The sequence below is a fragment of the Sarcophilus harrisii genome, chromosome 1 (genome assembly GCF_902635505.1).
Source record: "Sarcophilus harrisii chromosome 1, mSarHar1.11, whole genome shotgun sequence".
NCBI lineage: Eukaryota > Metazoa > Chordata > Mammalia > Dasyuromorphia > Dasyuridae > Sarcophilus > Sarcophilus harrisii.
The window spans coordinates 514057606-514077650 of NC_045426.1; the positions used below are offsets into that span (position 1 = coordinate 514057606).

Below are 20045 nucleotides of genomic sequence, written 5' to 3' on the forward strand. Positions count from 1 at the left end.
AATCCTACAGTTGGAGGATTTACAGATCATTTTTGTGCTGGATAATCTTCATTATCATTCATCAGACAATGCATGGATTTAGCCATTTCAAATACATGTTTTTACCATAATATTTTAAAATGTTGATTAGTTAAAAAGTTGCATTTGCCCATCATATAAGACATTGGCTTTTCTTAGAAGATTTGAAATTGTTTGGAGCTTTGGCTTTCAAAGTACTGTAAGTTTATATTATTTTCTTACAACAACTTTTTGAAAAAGGTGGAGTATATAGTAGATTAAGATAACAAGATATAGAGAAAGAAACTTGTACAAAGGTAGTGACAGATCACTGTGCAGAGTGCTAAGAACATGGAGGATATTTACTAGTCATCAAATTTTAACTTATACTCAGAATTTATGTGGAGTATTGAATGGAAGAGCTATCTTCTCTAATTGAAGGTTAGATTTACTACATAAATGGTATGGTTTGGGGCCTCTAAGAATTTTTGTGAAGTTATAAAGAATTTTTTTAGAGTGCATAGAAGGATTATTTTGCCACTTTTCCTTAAAGAAAAGCATAAGAAATTGTACAATATTTCAGAGTCTGATTCTTTTTGTACAGCAAAATAACGGTTTGGTCATGTATACTTATTGTGTATCTAATTTATATTTTAATATATTTAACATCTACTGGTCATCCTGCCATCTAGGGGAGGGGGTGGGGGGGTAAGAGGTGAAAAATTGGAACAACAGGTTTGGCAATTGTTAATGCTGTAAAGTTACCCATGCATATATCCTGTAAATAAAAGGCTATTAAATAAAAAAATAAAAAAAAATAAAAGAAAAGCATAAGAGTGAATAGCAAGCCTGTTTCCTACCCATATGGAGGCAGAATATAGAAGGGTCTGAAGGATCTTTTGTACTCTGTAGTTGGGCAATGCACAGGCCTGAAGGAAGGGAAGAATTAAACATCTTTAATTAGATTGTTCCTTCTTTTCATAGAATTCATGGAAACAAGCTCTTTTCTGGGGGTACTGAGAAGTCTCCTTTTTTTCTTCTTTGTGATGTTCCAATTTGAACACAGTATATTTGCTCTAGATATTAGGCAGCATGTGCTCTTCAACAGATTTATGTCAACTCAATATTTCCCCTGCTGGAGGCAGCTAGCAGTTATACTACACTGTTGTTGGCAGAGGTTACAGGAATATATTGAACAGGACAGATTTTATTCTGCTAAATAGATATGATGTCATGATGTTCACTTAGACAATATCATGAAGACATTTATGGGAAGGAGGAGATGTCTTTAAAATCAATTTCTTTTATCATCGAATGCTTCTTTCAGAACTGAACTAATAAAAATAAAATAAGAATGAACATTGAAAGTGTTCCTAACATCAGGACATATAAAAGTAAATATTACATGTATTTTATCTGAAATTTCCACAAGTAAACTTCAAAGATAGCAGGGGAAATTTAAAAAAATTAATAAAAAAACATAGTGATATAATTTTATCTATATAAAATATTTCCTTTACTCTGAGCTACAAATAGCATAAAACAACCATCTGTGAATACTCTCTTTTAGATACAAGTGACTTTTCCAGGACTTAGAGTCCTGGGATGTATATTTACTCAATAAGAACTTGATGATCTGTGGGCAAGCCCTTTTCTATTTCTGTAATAGATTCCACTATCTTCATTTGTTTAAACACATAATTTCTCTCCTCCATGAAACTCTTGCTGACTCATACTCACATAATTGAAGGGGAGAAGTAAAGTACCAAAGTAAAAAGAACTCAATTACTATACGGACCAAATAATTCTTGTAAAATATTTCTCTCCATATTATTCTGAGTAAGTAATCATCCAGCATTTTGTTGAAGAATTCCTATAAGGGATGACACAATACCTCCCAATGCATTCAATTCCTTGTGAAGAATCTTCTAATTGTTGCTTATATTTGTAGGTCTAATATTTAACACAAGAACTTGTACTTGATAGACCCTGAATAGAAATACATTACAATGAAAAATATTGAACTAAAACTCTTAAAGTTTACTTGGCTTTATAATAAAATTTTTCTTTCATGTATTGGAATAAAATATTAAAGAATGCAATAGAAATCATTTCATATTCAATCTTCTACACTCATACAACTACCACTAAATTCAATCTTTTCTCACATCTCAGTGGTGATGTTCTTCTTGCTTCTAATATTTTTCTTCTTAAATCTATTAAAATGGCTTTCAAAATATAGTACCCAGATGCAGATTTTACCTTGTGACTTATTGGCCAAAGATATTCAGTGACTTTCTATTTTCTCAAGGAAAATTTCTCTCAATTTGGTTATTGGAAGCTTTCCATAGTATGATTCTCATATAATTTTCTAGACTCATTTTATATTCCCTTTAGTGAATCCAACTGGCTTATTAATTTGGTTCAAAAATGTATAATTCGTTTCCATATATTCATATTCACATTACCTATCTCTTTTTATTGTTTTATATATATATATATATATATATATATATATATATATATATATATATATCTCAAAATCCTTCATTCCTTCATGTTTCAGATCAAGTGCCACTTCCTCTATTAAAGTTTCTCTTATCCCTACCAAGAAATATTCTCTACCTTCTCCATTTTGTTTACAAGATATTGATGTTTTTATATAAGGCATGTTTTTTTTTTTTTCCTGTACTATCTAGCATATAATCTCTGAGGGTTTTTTTTTTTTTTTTTTGCTTGATCCTTAGTATCTCTGGTTCCAAATTAGGTATTTTATGTATATAAGATACTTAATACAATTGTATCATTTTGTTGAACTGAATTTCCAATGAAAACTTCTTATAGCCAAAACTCATTACCGTTTGTCTAGCTTACTTTTGTAGTCTTTTCCACCTATTCAATACTACCTAATACTATCAATTTAAAATTTCTAAATTAAAGTTCTGATACTTTAATCTTATTGTTAGACAATAGCTATATTTTGACTGTTGAATAAAACACCAATTTTCTGTCATAGTACCAATACTAATTTCCTGCATCTTATTTCCCATTATGTTTATTTTCTGGTATGCTCAGAAACTAGAAAGAAAAGGGCACTGGTTTTGAACATTGAGTGAAACCCTACCTTTGATGCAAATTACTTCTGTGTCTGGCTGATTATTAAACTTCTGTGAGCCTCAATTTCCTGCTCTGTAAAATGGGAGGAGGACATTAGACATAATGGACCCTGAGTTGCCTTATAGCTCTATAGCTATGATTTTATTTGACTCATGCCTTTGTATCTCACTACATTTTTTTCTATTTGGAACACACTTCTTTTACAAATATCTATTGAATAATAATTCTGGTGGTGAGTTCCCACCAGAACTCACTTTTAAAAGCATCTTGGCCATTCAAAATGGACAAGCCATTAAAGGATTTTAGTAAAGAATTCTCTAAAGAATTATAAACTATTCACAAGTGGTAGAAAAATGATTCAAATCACTAAAATAAGAGAAATACAAATATAACAATGGTAAAATTATACCTCACATCCTAAACATTGGAGAAAAATGAAACATATGGCAATAACCAATATTGGAGGAATTGTGAGGAGATAAGCACAATAATGCAGTAGTTAACCTGTGAATCCAAATATTTGGGGAAACAATTTGGATTTATTCAAATTCACAAAAATGCCTCCATGCAATACAGATGTTGGGTGAAGAAGGTATAGCTATATGTACATATACATACATATATACACATAAGCCTATATGTATATAAATACACATAAATATCTACACAGACATACGAGTATAGATTGAAGCAGAGTCAAGGCAATATACATAATAGCTATAACAGTGTAAATGAAAAGAATAAATCGCACAAATCAAAAATGAATATAGCAAAAGTTTGAAGATAAAACACAACCTGAAAGAAGAAATAAGAGAGGATACTTTAAATCCATTCTTTTATGGGGATACAGATCACAAAGCTGTTGTCCATTGCATTTATTTAGGGATTTTTCAATATATTGTTTGGCTGTGCAGATGTCCTCTTCATAATTTTCATTTAAATATAAGATTTGCTATATGGAATGGGATTGTGTTGGTAGTAATAGTGTGGAAAACTATGATGATGTTATATATACATACACATATATTAAAAACAATAAGTATCCTGTTTTTCATTAAAGAAATTAAGATCAATGTTTTTTTTCCTCTCAGAACTAAAAACTAATATAATCAAAACTGTTCCCATTAAATATTCATGTCTCATAAGAATGTTCTGCTTCAGATACTAGAAAGTGATTTTTAATAACAAAGATTTGTTAGTTGTTTTCGTCCATATGTGAAATTTTAGGGAAATTTTTTACAGAAGACATTTAAATGTCTTCTAAGTTCAAACACTGTATTAAGTCAAATCCCTTCTCTATCCAACTTAAAATATCTTTGAGGTTGGAGTAAAGCCTGACAATTATATTTCTGCTTTTTAGGATTTGGTTAACATTTTAGCAAAATACAGAATCAAAACTGTAATTTTGTTGTTTCAATGACATATCCATATACCCAGGATGTTTCAATTTTCACACTAATGGAGATAACTTTTGTTACTATTATGTGATTTTATTTCAATATTTGTCAGTAAAGCAAGCATTTTAATAAGATGTTCTATTTTCATGTTATCCAGCTGATTAGATCATGAGTATTCATAACATATAGATTTTATTATATTTTTTATTTGAATACAATGAAAGTTTTGATCATCAATAATAGTATCATTAGAGTAATATAGTTTATAACACAGCTAATGCTTTCTTAGGGACAGGGAATTAGAACTATGATCTCATTGGAACCAAGAATTCCTGGCTGAGTAAATTCCATCAACTAATGCTATATTGTACCTATTCTGTAATTTATAGTAATAGAGGAATGATTAGAACACTGAGTGGCAAAGTGAATTTTGGAGGATCACAGTGCCAATAACTATCAGAAGTGAGACTTAAATGCAGGTCCTCCTCACTCCAAGACCATTTCTCTATCCCAATATCATGTTACCTGTTTTCATATTCCAAATATGTTTTATCCATATGTTTTCTTATATCCTCCATGAAAGATATACACAGGATTTTGTTTATAATAATGCTCTGATTAGATTGTCTATCTATTACATATATGCATATATATATATATATATATATACACACACACACACACACACACACATATCTACATTTATATCGTTATCTATGAAAATACACACACGTGTGTGTATGTGTATATATATATGTATATATATATATGTGTGTGTGTGTGTGTGTGTGTGTGTGTGTGTGTGTGTGCTTTTCTGACATAAAAGAGTTTTCAATAGAAGCAAGAAAGTAATTTCTACATATAGGATAGAAGTTGACCTTGATTTAGTAGACCTCCACTGAAACCTACCATACTTATGAATTTACAATCATGGCTTGTCTTTTAAATTCTCAGGGTCTTAGTTTTCTTAACCATAAAGTAGGTATAATGAAATGAGACTACCCATTCCATTGCACTATTTTGACAAAAGCATTTATAAAACTTTAAAGCACTTTGTAATGATAAATTGCTATTATGACTGCACCACTAGACCAGCTGCAAAATTCCCCCATTCAGTTCTATATGATCTCTTCCTCCAATTCTGTTTTAAGTTTAGTTCATTAATCACCAATAATGCTTATCAATGATGTTGCTTTTTTCCTTATTGTCTAACAGAATGCAATTCTTCATCAGCTATACATCATAATATGAATGATATTTATTCTTTTTCTTCTTGAATTCTGTGTTTTTATTTGTATATTCTATTGTATATTCTGATATTTTTAGTGTCTATAATGTTTCAGATGAGTATTCCATAATTTACTGTACACATTATAAAAAAAGCATCCAGAACTATGGAATCTGAATCAACTTCTATGTAACAAAGAATCCCTTTTCTACCTGCACTTTGCAAAGTATATCGTTTATGATGATATAGATGGTATAATTCCAAGTTTATATATCTATATTATACTAAAAAAAATGAAGAAGTGGTTCTCTAGTGAGATCTATCATAGAATCTTGTTCCATCATTACATATTCAGGAGAGGCACTTTGCTAGAAAAGCTAAATGAAAGAACAATTGGTTCTTATATCTATACCTCTCAATCAATTTTGTTCTGTGAAGATGTGTTTTCTGGTAATAAATAATGAAATAAAAAAGATCTATTATTACTACTATGGTAGCTAGCATTTATATGGTGCTTATAATGGTTAATGCACTTTCCTAAGTGATTCAATACTACATTTGATCTGCAATACAACTGTTGGAGGTAAGTCCTAATATTATCCCTATTTTAGAAGAGAAAATTGATATGAACTTAGGTAACTCATTTAATTCTTTTAAAAGCCCCATTTTTACTTCTCAGCAAAGGATCCTACTAAATAAATTATTTCACCTCACTAGTAATCAAAATAAATTTCACTAGTCTATAGTTTTTGGAATCAGTATTTTCTGCATTTGGAAAATGTTACAAATTTGCACTTCTTAACTCTTGTAAAGCTCTTCCATTTTCTACCATCTTCAAAATATTATTGACAGTGGATAAAAAAATTAAATCTGTTAGGATTTTTTTTATTATTATAAAAAGTAGATTATCTGAGTCATGTTCCAAAGTCATTTAAGGCTGTAATGTGATGCTTGTTTTTGCATATCCTTATTTATTTTGTGTAACAATTCCTATTTACATTTTTCTGTCCTTTCCATATGAAAGATTATTCCCCTTGTAGAGGAAAATAGAAAATGTATTTATGTGAATGTTGCTAATCAACAATGAAGAAAAATAATCATAATGTGAGAAAGATAATGAAGATCTCAAAAATAATTTTCTGAAAACCTTAAGTGTATAGTTGAGAAACTTTTGGTCAAATCAGTGATAATATTTTTCACATGCAGATATATAATACTGAAATATCATCAATAAAAAGAAGTTCATTATGTGGTTTTATATGAACCATTGAGTTAATGATTAGCCTCTTACCTCCCCAGGATTTGCCTTTTCACAAACATATGTTTCATAGTACTGAAAGAATTCAGGTGCATGGTCATTGACATTCAAAACATGCACATACACCTGTGCCTCAGATACTTGTTGTAAATTATCTGAAAAAATAAAAAAAGCAAAAGAAATTAGATGATAAATACCTAAATTTTCCTAAAAATATTAATTTTGAAGCACTTAACAGATTATGTAGTCTGCTTAGGTAGACCTCATATGCTGTATTCTATCTGGAAATTCTGTAAAATCATAAAAAGTACATTGTTGGGAATAAATGATATAGCAATAACCAGGCTCCATTATAATCATATGGAGGCACATTTTGAATTTTTGTGTACTGGTAAATAAAATGTTCATTAAGAACAAAGTTAAAGATGTCTCGCTATCATAATAGTTTTAAGCTTTCATTGTCCAAATCACTGTAAAAAATAAAAAATAAACCCATTTTTCTGACCCTTTCAAATATATATATATATATATATATACATACATACACATATACATAAGTATATGTATACACACACACACACACACACACACACACACACACACAAAAGAATAATTTATTTAAAAAGCTTATTCAGTTTTTCAGTTTGGTGGACAGGACACACTTTTCTTTCTGACATTCTCTAATGATCTTCAGACTAATTTAGCAAACCCAGCTTCTAAATTAATTTTGGACTAACAGAATCCACAACTATTGGGATTGTAACAAATTACTAGCAGAAGATAATTTAAAAGCTCTCCAGAATAGATCTGTTTTAATCAGCACAGAAGGAGGAAGGTCAAGTGCAGGCAGGCAAAGCATAGACACCAAGTGCAGGCAGCACAGACCCCAGGGTGCTGAGGGCTCAGTGTGCCAGAGAGTCTACAGGAAGGAATCCACAGCAGGATTGGCTACTCTCCCCTGGATGCAATCCAGTAGATCAGCAGAGAAGTTATGAAATATCCAACACAAACACAAAAGAAACCTCGAAATTTCAGAATTCCATGAAAGCTGGCCACACCCACACAGCACCTGAAGTCATTCAGCTCAGACACTGCTTCCTCTTGTAGAGGAAGTTTGGTAGATCTCCCTTGCCCTAAAAGCAGAGCTCTACTTAAAAAAAAAATGAGCAAAAAAGCAAAAAGGACTCTCTGACCATTTTATGGTGAAAGAGAAGAACATATTTCAAACCCTGAGGAGACTAAAAGCAGATTGTATCCAGATGAAAGCCCAAAGGATGATATAAATTGGCAGCTGTTATACAAGGCTCTCCTACTAGAAATTATAAATGATATTAAAAGAGAATCTGAAGAAAAGTAGGGAAAGGGAATGAGAACTTTACAAGAGGGTTTGGAAAAGAAAACAGAAATTATCTGAAGAAAATTCATTATAAAATACACTTAATGAAATGGAAGCATATAACTCCTTGAAAAATATAATTGAAAAAATGGAAAAAGAAAATAACTCCCTGAAAAACAGAATTTGTGAAATGGAAAAAAATCCACACAACAAAACAACTCATTTAAAAATTCAATTGGACAAATACAAAAATAATTAAAGAAAGTAAATGAAGAAAATAATTCACTAAACATCAGAACTGAACAAATGGAAATGAATGATTCAACGAGACATCAAAAACCAGTCAAGCAAAACTCCCCCAAAATGAAAAAACAATAGAAGAAAATGTAAAATACCTAATTGGGAAAACAACTGAACTGAAAAATACATCTAGGAGAGACCATTGAAGGATAATTGACTTCTTGAAAATCTTGAAGAAAAAAGAGCTTAGACATTATTTTTCAGGAAATCATCAAAGAGAAGTGCCCTGATATCATGGGATCAGAAAATAAAATAGCCATTGAAAGAATTTACCAAACTCCTCTTAAAAGAAACCGCAAGAGTAAAACTTCAAGGAATATTGTGTCTAAATTTCAGAACTTTTGGACCAAGGAAAAAATGTTGGAAGTACCCAGAAAGAAACAATTCAAATATCAAGGAGCCACAATCAAGATTACCCATGAACTAAAAGCTTCCACTTTAAAGGATCACAGGGCCTGGAACTGGATATTCCAAAAGGCAAAGGAACTTGGAATGCAGCCAAGAATAAAGTACCCTGCTAAACTGAGCATTTACTTTCAGGGAAGCAGGTGGACATTCAACAAAATAGGTCAATTCCATTTATTTCTGATGAAAATGCCAGAGCAGAACAAAAAAATTGACTTTCAAATATAGTACTTGAGAGAAACATCAAAGGTAATAAGAAAATAATTCTTGAGAACTGTATCTCTGGTATGGGTGTACATAGCGAATGCATGTATAATTTGATTTTACTGTTATAATATAAAAAATAAAGTAAAGGTAAAAAGAGGATTACAACAGAAAAGGGAGAAAGTGGAGGTAAAATGAGGGAAATTATATCTCACAATGAGGCAAAGAAAAACTATTATAATTGAGGGGGAAAAGGGAAGGGGATGAACATTGCATGAATCTTAGTATCTTCAGATTTGGCTCAAAGAGAGAATATTAAATATATTTGGTTACACAGAGGAACTTTTCTCACCTTATAGGAAAGTAGTAGGGAAAAGAGGAAAAGGGAAGGGGTAAGCTAATAGAAGGGAAAACAGAAATAGTAGGGGAAATGTATAAGAAAGGGGGTGGGACTCTAAAGAGGCAGGGCTACTTGAGGCAAGTGCTGCTCATAAGTAAAATACTGGAAAGGAGGGGAAAGGGAAAAGGAAAGAAAAATGAATTATTTGGGGCAAATAAGATGGTGAGAAATACAGAATTAGTAGTATTAACTGTAAATGTGAATGGGATGAATTCTCCCATAAAATGAAAATGGATAGCAGACTGGATTAAAAGCCAGAACCGCACAATATGTTGCTTACGAGAAACACATTTAAAGCAGAGTGATACATACAGAGTAATGGCAAAAGGCTGGAGCAGAATCTATTATGCTTCAGGTGAAGTAAAATTAAAAAAAAAAAAAGCAGGGGTAGTCATCCCTGATCTCAGATGAAACAAAAGCAAAAATATATATATATATATATATATATATAATGAAAAGAGATAAGGAAGGAAAGTATATCTTGCTAAAGGGTACCATAAATAATGAAGCAATATCAAAACTAAACATATATGCACCAAGTGTTATAGCATCTAAATTGCTAAAGGAGAAGTTAAGAAAAGTACAAAAAGAAATAACCAGCAAAACTAAAATAGAGAGAGATCTCAACCTTACTCTCTCAGAACTAAATAAATCAAACCACAAAAGAAATGAGAAAGAAGTTAAGGTAAATAGAATACTAGAAAAGTAAGGTATGATAGATCTTTGGAGAAAATTGAATGGAGACAGAAAGTACATTTTCTTCTCAGCAGTTCATGGAACATATATTAAAAAAAATGACCATAAATTAGGACATAAAGGCCTCAAAATCAAATGCAGAAAAGCAGAAATATAAATGCATTTTTTCAGCTCACAATGCAATAAAAATTACATTCCATGTAATTGAAAATTACAGTGATAATAAACCAAATTCTGTTTTAAGGGGAAAATAAACCAAAAAATAATTGGAAGCTAAATAATCTCATCCTAAAGAATGAATTGGTGAAACAGCAAATCATAGACACAATTAATAATTTCATCCAAAAGCATGACAATGATGAGGCAACATACCAAAATTTGAGATATGCAGCCAAAATAGTAATAAGGGGAAATTTTATAGTTCTGGATCCTTATTTGCATAAAATAAAGAAAGAGAAGATCAATGAATTGGGCTTGAAACTTAAAAAGGTAGAAAAAGAACAATTTTAAAACCCCTAATCATGAACTGGCTGAGAAATAACATAGTTAATCAGTGCATTAGGTTAAGTTCACAGGACAAAATAATCGATAACTCTAGCAATCTACTGTTTGACACACACCCTCCCCCTCCCTTTCCCCCCTCCGCCCCCCCCAGCTATTGGGATAAGAACTCACTATTTGACAAAAACTGCTGGGAAACTACTGTAGCAGAAACTAGGCATTTACTTGTTATGGGCCAGAACTTGAAACAAGGTGCTAAGTTCATGGAATTGATAGAGACAGTGGTTATTTAGTATGGTGCTTAACAGTTCTCTAGTTCAGTACATGTACTTAGTACTTACTATAGTTCTACAAGATTCACACCTTTGATTAGAGAGGATATAAGTTGGAACAAATTCAGTCAGAATCAGAACAGGAAAACAGAGACCTTGGTGGTGGTCCTCCTACCTCCTCCACAGAAACCAAGACACATTCAGGAAGACCTCAAGAAGCTGGCAGAAGCAGAGAAGACAAAGGACTGGCAGCAGGGCCTTAAGCTCTAGGATCCAAGATGAGAGATAGGTCTCTAAGAAAGCTAAACAGGCCTCAGGAAAGGAGACGATACTTTGAAAGAGACACTAGAGGATTTGGATTTTAACACCTGGCTGCACTTGTGCTGATTACTGAACTGAAAGGAAGGCTGCCTCTACAGACACCAAGAAAACCTCAAGAGAGAATATTTCATTTTAGAGAGAATATTCCATTTACCCATACCTAACACTGTATACCAAAATAAGGTCGAAATGGATTCATGATCGAGACATAAAGAATGATATTATAAACAAATTAAAAGAACATAGGATAGTTTACCTCTCAGAAATTTGCAGGAGGAAGGAACTTGTGACCAAAGAAGAACTAGAGATCATTATTGATCACAAAATAGATAATTTTGATTATATTAAGTTAAAAAAGTTTTTGTAAAAACAAAACTAATTCAGACAAGATTAGAAGGGAAGCAATAAACAAATAAAATTTCTATAAGTTTTATAAAGTAATTTGTTCACCAAAGAATTAAGTGTTCATATAGTGAAGATGTATCAGAAGTAGAACAGAGAAGGAAGGCTTTCCAAGAAATGCTTCCTATATGTACCTAATATATATGTGAACACACACACACACACACACACACATGTACATTTACTCAATATATACACATATATGCATGCAAATATATGCATATGCATGCATAGCAATGTATATTGTGGAATACTTCTATGCTACAGAATTATAGTTCTAGAGCTGGAAATGAACCCAAAGGCCATCTAGTCTCAGTCATTTATTTTATAAATGAGGAAATTAAGATTTAAGAATATTAAATGATCCTATAGAAAGCAAACATCAGTGGTAAGATTTGTATCTAGCATGTATAACTGCAGAGTCAGGTTTCAGGAGATTCTTAAAGTTTATGCTCTTTATTTTTTACACTAGAGAAGCTAAAATTATTCTTGAAAGTGATATGCCATTTTTAAAAAGGAGATTGACCTGAGTTTTGACTGTAAAGCAACTCTGTGCCACGGCATTCATGAATTCATGTTATTACCGATACATAGTGGTTCTGATACTTTAGGCAATTAATTCATCAAGCTTCTCTAGGGACTAATAAATATACTAATTTTTTATAAGTCCTTGCTCTGTAACTTCCTTATGTCCATGAAATCACAGGTATAAACATTTTTCAAGGCCTGAAAGAGTAACTTGCTCACAGGAAGAATGAGAATAGTTTTGGAATACAGAAGTGAAAGAAATTATGTGAAGTTAAAAATTAAAATTTTCTACTTTTCAAGTATAAGAAAGACTATTAACAAAATTCAGGGAGGATCAAAATTAATTCTAAATACAAAACCCATTTTCATACAAATTTATAGTAAAGTCAGCAAAATAAAATGTTAAAAGAAATAAATATAAATTAAATTTATAAATCATATTCTAATTATATATCTTTTTTGTTTTAGTGATGAATATTGAGTCTCTTAATGTAATTGACACTCTGATAAACAGCTTGCCTACTTTACTAGAACAGTTGTCAGAGAATGGATTCAGTAGAATTAATCTCAATAATTATAAGAAATTAAAAAATGGCATATTTTATTCCTTTTAATAGTACAACCATTTTTATGCACAAGATTATTTACTGTCTTCAAGAAATGCAACTGATATTTTGGAGAATTTATTTCTCCTTGAGTGATCTTTTGTTCTCCTGAGGTTATCTCCTATAATCTGGCAGATAAATTGGTTGAACTGTTATCAAAAATATTATTCATATGGAACTAAACCAATTAAAAAAAACTAATTTGTTTTCTAGATTATTCTAAAATATATACATTAAAATTAGAAGAGAAACACTTTATATAGCTGTAAGGGAGAGATAAAAACATGGCCTCAAATTAAATGTTTCTATAGTATTTTATAATAAGCATATTTAATGTTTGTAATTACACCTTAATTAATACCTACAATTAATTTTTCAGCCTTACCTGTTGTTTGTTCCTTTCTCTAAACATGCCTCAATTTAGTAATTGACTTTCTAAAAAATTAGGGCCTAAATAACTGACATTAGTGTTTAATTGTTGTTTTATGAATCATATATGTCTTTTAATGAGCCTTAAAATATATATATATTCCACTTAGATTATTGCTTAGTGAATTCATATCATTTGAAAAGTTAATTATAAAAGTTTATACCAAAGATATGAGGGTACATTCCACATCAAATATTACAGACAGAGAAAGTGAGAAAGAGAATACTCTATGAGACTTCGTTTTATACCTTTTATTGATGTATATATAACTTGACTTATAATATATATCATGAAACCTTTTATCATTTGTACATATATATTTTCTTAATGTACATATCTGACCACATCACCTTCCCCATCCCTCACATATCCATATATTTCATTGAATACTGTCCACTGGTTCCTTATCAATTTCAAATATATACAAAATCTTCTATTTGTCATTTAAAACTTTTTACTATCTGGTCTGCTCCTATCTTAAGAATTTGCTCCCATTTTACTTCTTCTCCTTCCCCCAAATAATCTGGACTTCAGTGACTCTAGAATTTCTTCTGCTTTTCACATTACCCATACTATCTCCTGATTTTCACTGGTTGTCCCCCATACCTAAAAAGCATCCCTTTTTAAGTTCAGGCTAAAATCTAATCTTCTATTAGAAACTTTTCCCTATATTGGAAACCTCCCCCAATTTTCTTTAATGTTAGATTAAGGGAATTTTCAATTTATTCTGTGTTTATCTTTTTTGTACATTGTTTTTTCTGCCTAAATTTAACTCTAATTTCCTTGAGACTAGAGACTGTCTTTTACTTTTGTATCTCCAGCACTTAGAATAGTGCTTAGCACATAGTGGGTGCTTAATAAATGCTTATTAACAAAATGATATATAAATCAGAAACAATTTAAGGAATTGATGTCACAAATAAACAGGCATGGATATACATGTGTATTTTTTCATTTAATGTTTGCATTTTTAAAAAAATATTTTTCCCCATAAACCAAAAATTTTATGTTCAGTAGACAAATATGTTCACATAATGAACATACCTGATTATTTTTCTTAATATAGATTTAGTATGTTACTCATGTACAAAAAGATTTCAAGTAAAACTTCTTATCATAAAGATTTTTAATCCATTTAACCAATTAATTCTCCTTCTTTTGAGCTTAACAGTAGCTTACTAGAGAAATATAATTTCATTGTAACTTGTTTCACATTCAGTTTAATTCTGTAAACATGCCTTACTTGTTGTGCTGTTCTATAATGTCTGACCAGCTGGGACTCCATTATGAGTTTTCTTGGCAAACATACTGGAATTATTTGCCATTATCCTCTCCAGCTTGTTTTACACATGTGGGAAGTAAGAAAAACAGTGATTTGCCCAGGATCATATAGCTATTAAAATTCTGAGTTAATATTTTAACTCAAATCTTCCTGCCTGTAGGCCCTGAGCTTTATCCATTGTACTATTTAGCTACTCATGCATTCAGCTTCTCCTACTTGGTAGACTAGTTCTGAGGACAAAAAGACAATAAATAGAAACTACTTATATAATAATGGAGACCTTAACATCTTCATTGCTGTAGCCTAGGTAATCTAGTTTTCCTTGAGGCAATGTTTTCTCATGAAAAAAATGCCATACTTCTTATTAAATCAAAAGAAGTTAACATCATTTACTGATGCCATAAATTTTGAGATCTTGAACTAATTATACAACTTTTCAATCTTTTATATAGGGAAAGTGAGTAAATAATTAAAATACCCTGGTAAGTATTCCTTGGCTTTTTTTTAGTTTGAAGTTGATAAACTTTTATTTTGGTGATGTCATGTTCTTTGCATAGACAATATTAAACAGAAGCAAACAGCACATGATCTGCCTTGTTTAATTCAGACACTTCAGTGTTATGAACAGCCACCAAACTTGATATCTATTTGTTTCAGGCTTTAATCAATATTTTCCATGACTCATAAAATGGGTTCATGACATTTCTTTTCCCATTTTCTACAAAGAAGAGTAAATAACATTACAGGAAATGAAGTCATGAATGTTTTTATTAATATTTTTAAATATGTCATTTTAAATATCATTTGGGGCAATTTCATTTTTGTAAATGCCTCAACTTTTTTTGAACTATCTCTAGTCACCCCCAATTTTTACACAAAGTATAAATAATGAATTTTACCACAGATATATCCAAAGAATAAAGGCTTTCTGCTTTTATAATAAATATCTTGGTGTTTCTTTATATTGAAAGCCTTGGCATTTCAGTTGCTGCAGGAGATATTTATTCCATTGTAGCATTTTATTCTCACAGTCTTTATTGTTCAGTTAAATAGAAAATTCACAATAAAGACCAGAGTCATCCTGTAGTGTTTCCATAGCAGTTTTCAATGCAAGACAAAAATATGCTGAAGATGTATTCCATTTCACCATAAAACCTATCAACTTTCCAATAAGTTGAAAAATAAATTGTTTAATATAAAAACTTTTATAGAATTTAAGAAAGATCATTGAAATTAATATGCAGAACCAGTTTGGATAAGTATTATGCCCTCTAACATTTTGGATTTTATTATGTTCAAGTCAATCTGTTAACTAACTATGGAAGTGTTTTATTATGGAAACATTTTGAGTTATGCATGATATTTGAGATTTGATCAAAAAAACTATCAGATTAATCACTTGTAGATTAATTTTTGTGAAAAATTGGAAACTGAATTTGGGCTCCAATTTAATTATTTTATCAGGGAAGCATTTATTAATGCCTATTTGAAATAACATTGATTACTGTGAATTCTTCCTTTAAAACACCTTGCACAACCGATTTTCCTTGAGCATAGGGAACTTGGTTAGGCTATATAGTATCAGATTGGCATTATTTAAATCATTTCAGGTTTCCTTCTCTTTTTTCTCTAATAAAGATGATTTTTAAATATGAATGTTTTAAATCAACAATTTACTAATAACTAATCCAAACATGTAAGGAAATCACTTATAGCAAATTATTCATATTGACAGAATGTATAAACAAAAGAATTCACATTTGCTCTTCAGAAGAAACCAATAGGTGAAATTCATATAGGAAGAACTGTTGGATTTAATTTTAATGGATGCTAGTTTTTATTGAATTATATGCAACATTATCAATTTTTTTTCAAAACAGGCTTCTGATTAATATTAAAAATAGGTTGACTTAGCCTATACTATAAAAGAAATCTTCTGTGAAACTAAGAAGGACCTCATTTAATTAGAGGTCATATATCAGGGGAAATAATACAGATGTCATTAGTGTTACAACTTCTCTTCCATTATAACTCCTTTGCTCTTTCCTTTCCATTTCTGTAACTTTTATGAAAGAGAATGTGACCTTCTTTGGAGCTTATATACAATCTTCTTTCTTAGTTAATGGTTCAAATAATGCCTAATAATAGCAAGCAAGTACAACAATATAATGCTTGAGAAATATGCATTCCCTTTTTCCAGGAAGGGTCCCTATGATGGTAATTAAAATACATCTGTGCAATACATAAAGCATATGCTGATCCTATATTCTCACTCACTTTCTTCAGTGGCTGTAACAGTTAGGTTGTACCACGCAGCCATCTCCCGGTCCAAACGTTCAGTTATAACGATGGTGCCATTGTCATCAATGCTAAATAAACTGCAGCCAACAACAGAATACCTGAATCAAAGAGGAAAAAGAGATATGCTGAGATATTGCTCTAATAGAAAGCTCAATTTGTTGTCATTACTGAAAATGAAAAAAAAAAATAGCTGAGTTTAATCCACTGAAAATAAATGGTAGAACTATTTCAAAGTCTGATTCTTTTTGCACAGCAAAATGACTGTATGTTCATGTATACATAAATTTTATTTAACATATACTTTAACATATTTAACATGTATTGGTCAACCTGCCATCTGGGGGAGAGGGTGGGGAGAAGGAGGGGAAAAATCAGAACAAAAGGTTTTGCAATTGTCAATGCTGAAAAATTACCCATGCATATATCTTGTAAATAAAAAGCTATAATAAAAAAAAAAGAAAAGAAATAGTAGAAATTTTATCTAAAACATTAAAATGAGTAGTAAAGTGATAGAGATTCAATCATTATTATATTCATTACTTGAGGAAGAGGAATACAAATTGTCTTTCCTGTTCTTTTTCTAAACTGGGCTTATGCACCAAAAGGTAGGTATATTGTATCCTGTTATTGTTTATAAGAAAAGAAACTTTGAGTAAAATACTAAGTATCTAGGTACTGCTGTGCCATAGTGTCAAAGTAAGAATACTTTTCTGAAATAAAATATGCAACAATCTTTAATAAAAATTGTCCTATAAATTGTACAGATAGAGCTTTAGTGATTTTAGGAAGATGAGATGATTCAAAGGAAGCTCTTTTTCTCCTTCCATCTGTGAGGAGAATTAACATGTTTATTCTTGCAAACACACATCTATACTCACAAAGAGGCACTGATTCTAAAAACTCTTATGTTACTATCTGAATAAAATATTGGTTGCAGAATTCTCTAATGAGATGAATATAAAATAATTGCAAAATGTATAGTAGTGGAGATTTTGAAAGTACACACTTTTCCATAGAACCATAAAAAATAATAATACAAAAATAAAAGAATAACAACTTGGGTAAGGTGAGATTTTCTAATCAAAGTATCCACACATATACATATATGATTTTGATAAAAGATAACAAGTTTCACTTTTATTATGCACTAAAAGATGATACAATTTTAATCTAATATAGGTGTTTCTAAAAATGTAAGCCTAAATATATTAAAGGATTCTATTTTATAGAAATATAATTATTGATTCCATTCAATTATCCCTAGTCATATTTTTAAAGAAAGTATCTTTTTATCTCCTGAGAGATCCTATGATGTAACCTAATTCAACATTTTTCTTTAATTAATAAAGAAACTGAGTCCCTTAAAAAAGTGTGACTTGTTCAAAGTCACATGTATAATAAAGAGAACAGTCACCATTCAGAGTCAGGCCCTCTTAGTACATTTAGTGCTTTCTTCCATACCACATTATCTTGCTATTTCTAAAGTGTTTCTAAAATTTGGGGGGAATTAAACTGACATTTAGAATTATATAGTATTGTCTCGTCAAGGGAGCTTTTCTTTATTTCTCTCACCTCCTATTTTCAATCCTTAATTGGTAATAATTTTTTCCTTCTCAGACTTCAAAAAACCTGGTTTATTAAAATTGATCTACTTATCATGTACTATTAGAGATTCCAGTAATTTAACCAATATGGTATTTATTCTCAACTATATTATATAGTCAATGAATTCAGGAATAGCTAATCTTTATATGTTACTGTGTTTACCATAGTAAGAAAATAGATATTTGTTAAATTGAATTAGATGAAAGGGATATCAGAGGTCATTTAACCTATTCCATAAATAATTTATGAATCCTAGCTAACTTGTCTCCCAGCAAGTGATGATCTAGCCTCAACTAGAAGAAATCAAAAGTCAAGAAAAACTTAACCACCTGAGGCAACCATTTCCATTTTTAAATAGCTCGGATAGTAAGGGAAATTATTTTTATATTGAATCAAAATCAGGTAGTCTGAAATTTTTACTTCTTGGTAATATTACTATCCTTTAGGACCAAATGAAATATCTGCCTCATTTTTATAAGCTATAAAGACATTCTGGGGAAACTTTTGAACTTCATAATAACCATGGTTGATTCAAGGCTAAAAAACTTCCACTTAGCAAAATAATTGCCTTATAATATAAAAACCCATAAAAGCTGATGACCCAGTAAATTTTTAAGGACTATGATTCTACCCTCACATCCCTCTTTCTATTGTTATATTCTTTCAGAACCATTTTAAACAACTTCCCAAAAGGTGAGTGCTTTTCGTATAAATATTCCACATTGTTTTTAAAATACACACTCTGTTTGGATAAACTTGAACCTGGATGAAGACTGTCTCAAATATATGAAAATGACCAATTTGATTTGATATTTGGTGTTTAAGAAGTCCATAATTGATGGGGCTTTTTGGAATGGAGATGAATTATACAAAGGGAAAGAAATTGGTTCCAACTCTAATAATCTTGGGAAGAATGTCTGTCAAGAAGAAGTCTGGTATAAGCCTTAATATTTTTACAGAAGACATATAGCAGGAGCTATTTGAATAATGCAGAGTCAAGGTAAAATATTAAATGTGTAACCAGAAGTTCAGAAAATTGTACTAATGACACTTAAGTGTGAGGCGCTCAGCAGATTTCAGTAGTAGTTATATATCAAATTAGTAAATTTATAACACTTTAATAACAATATTAATAACAATAAATGCACACATATGTATATATGAACACATATATACTTCTATCTATCTATCTCTCCATATCTATTTATCCAAGTGAAATAAATTTTAAAAGTATTTTCTGTGAAATCTAAACTTGGGAATGTTCTGTGTTTAGCTTTTCTCCTGTATTAAAAAAAAAAAAAAATTGGACCAGCTTAGATACAAAGGGTTAGAGCTGGTGTGTTATCCAAGACAACTTCTAGATGGTGAGCCTGAGATCCTGAGAATATAATGTTCCCCTCTTCAATTATATAGACTATAGAGGGGGAGTAAAGCTAAGAGAAAAGACAATGAGCTTATTT

At 30.7% G+C, this 20045-nt stretch overlaps 1 protein-coding gene across 8 annotated transcripts in view; it reads right to left on the reverse strand.

Annotated features, from left to right (window-relative positions):
* The window catches only part of CDH19 (cadherin 19), a 165150-nt gene that overhangs the window by 19351 nt on the left and 125754 nt on the right, over positions 1 to 20045 (reverse strand). For 6 of the 8 annotated variants that reach the window (XM_031946687.1, XM_031946686.1, XM_031946688.1 and 3 more), the window contains 2 exons: positions 16957 to 17078; positions 7031 to 7152 (listed from right to left, as the gene is read on the reverse strand). In XM_031946687.1, the coding sequence (XP_031802547.1) occupies positions 7031 to 7152; positions 16957 to 17078 (244 nt within the window). The other 2 variants (XM_031946692.1, XM_031946691.1) reach the window with 2 other exon arrangements.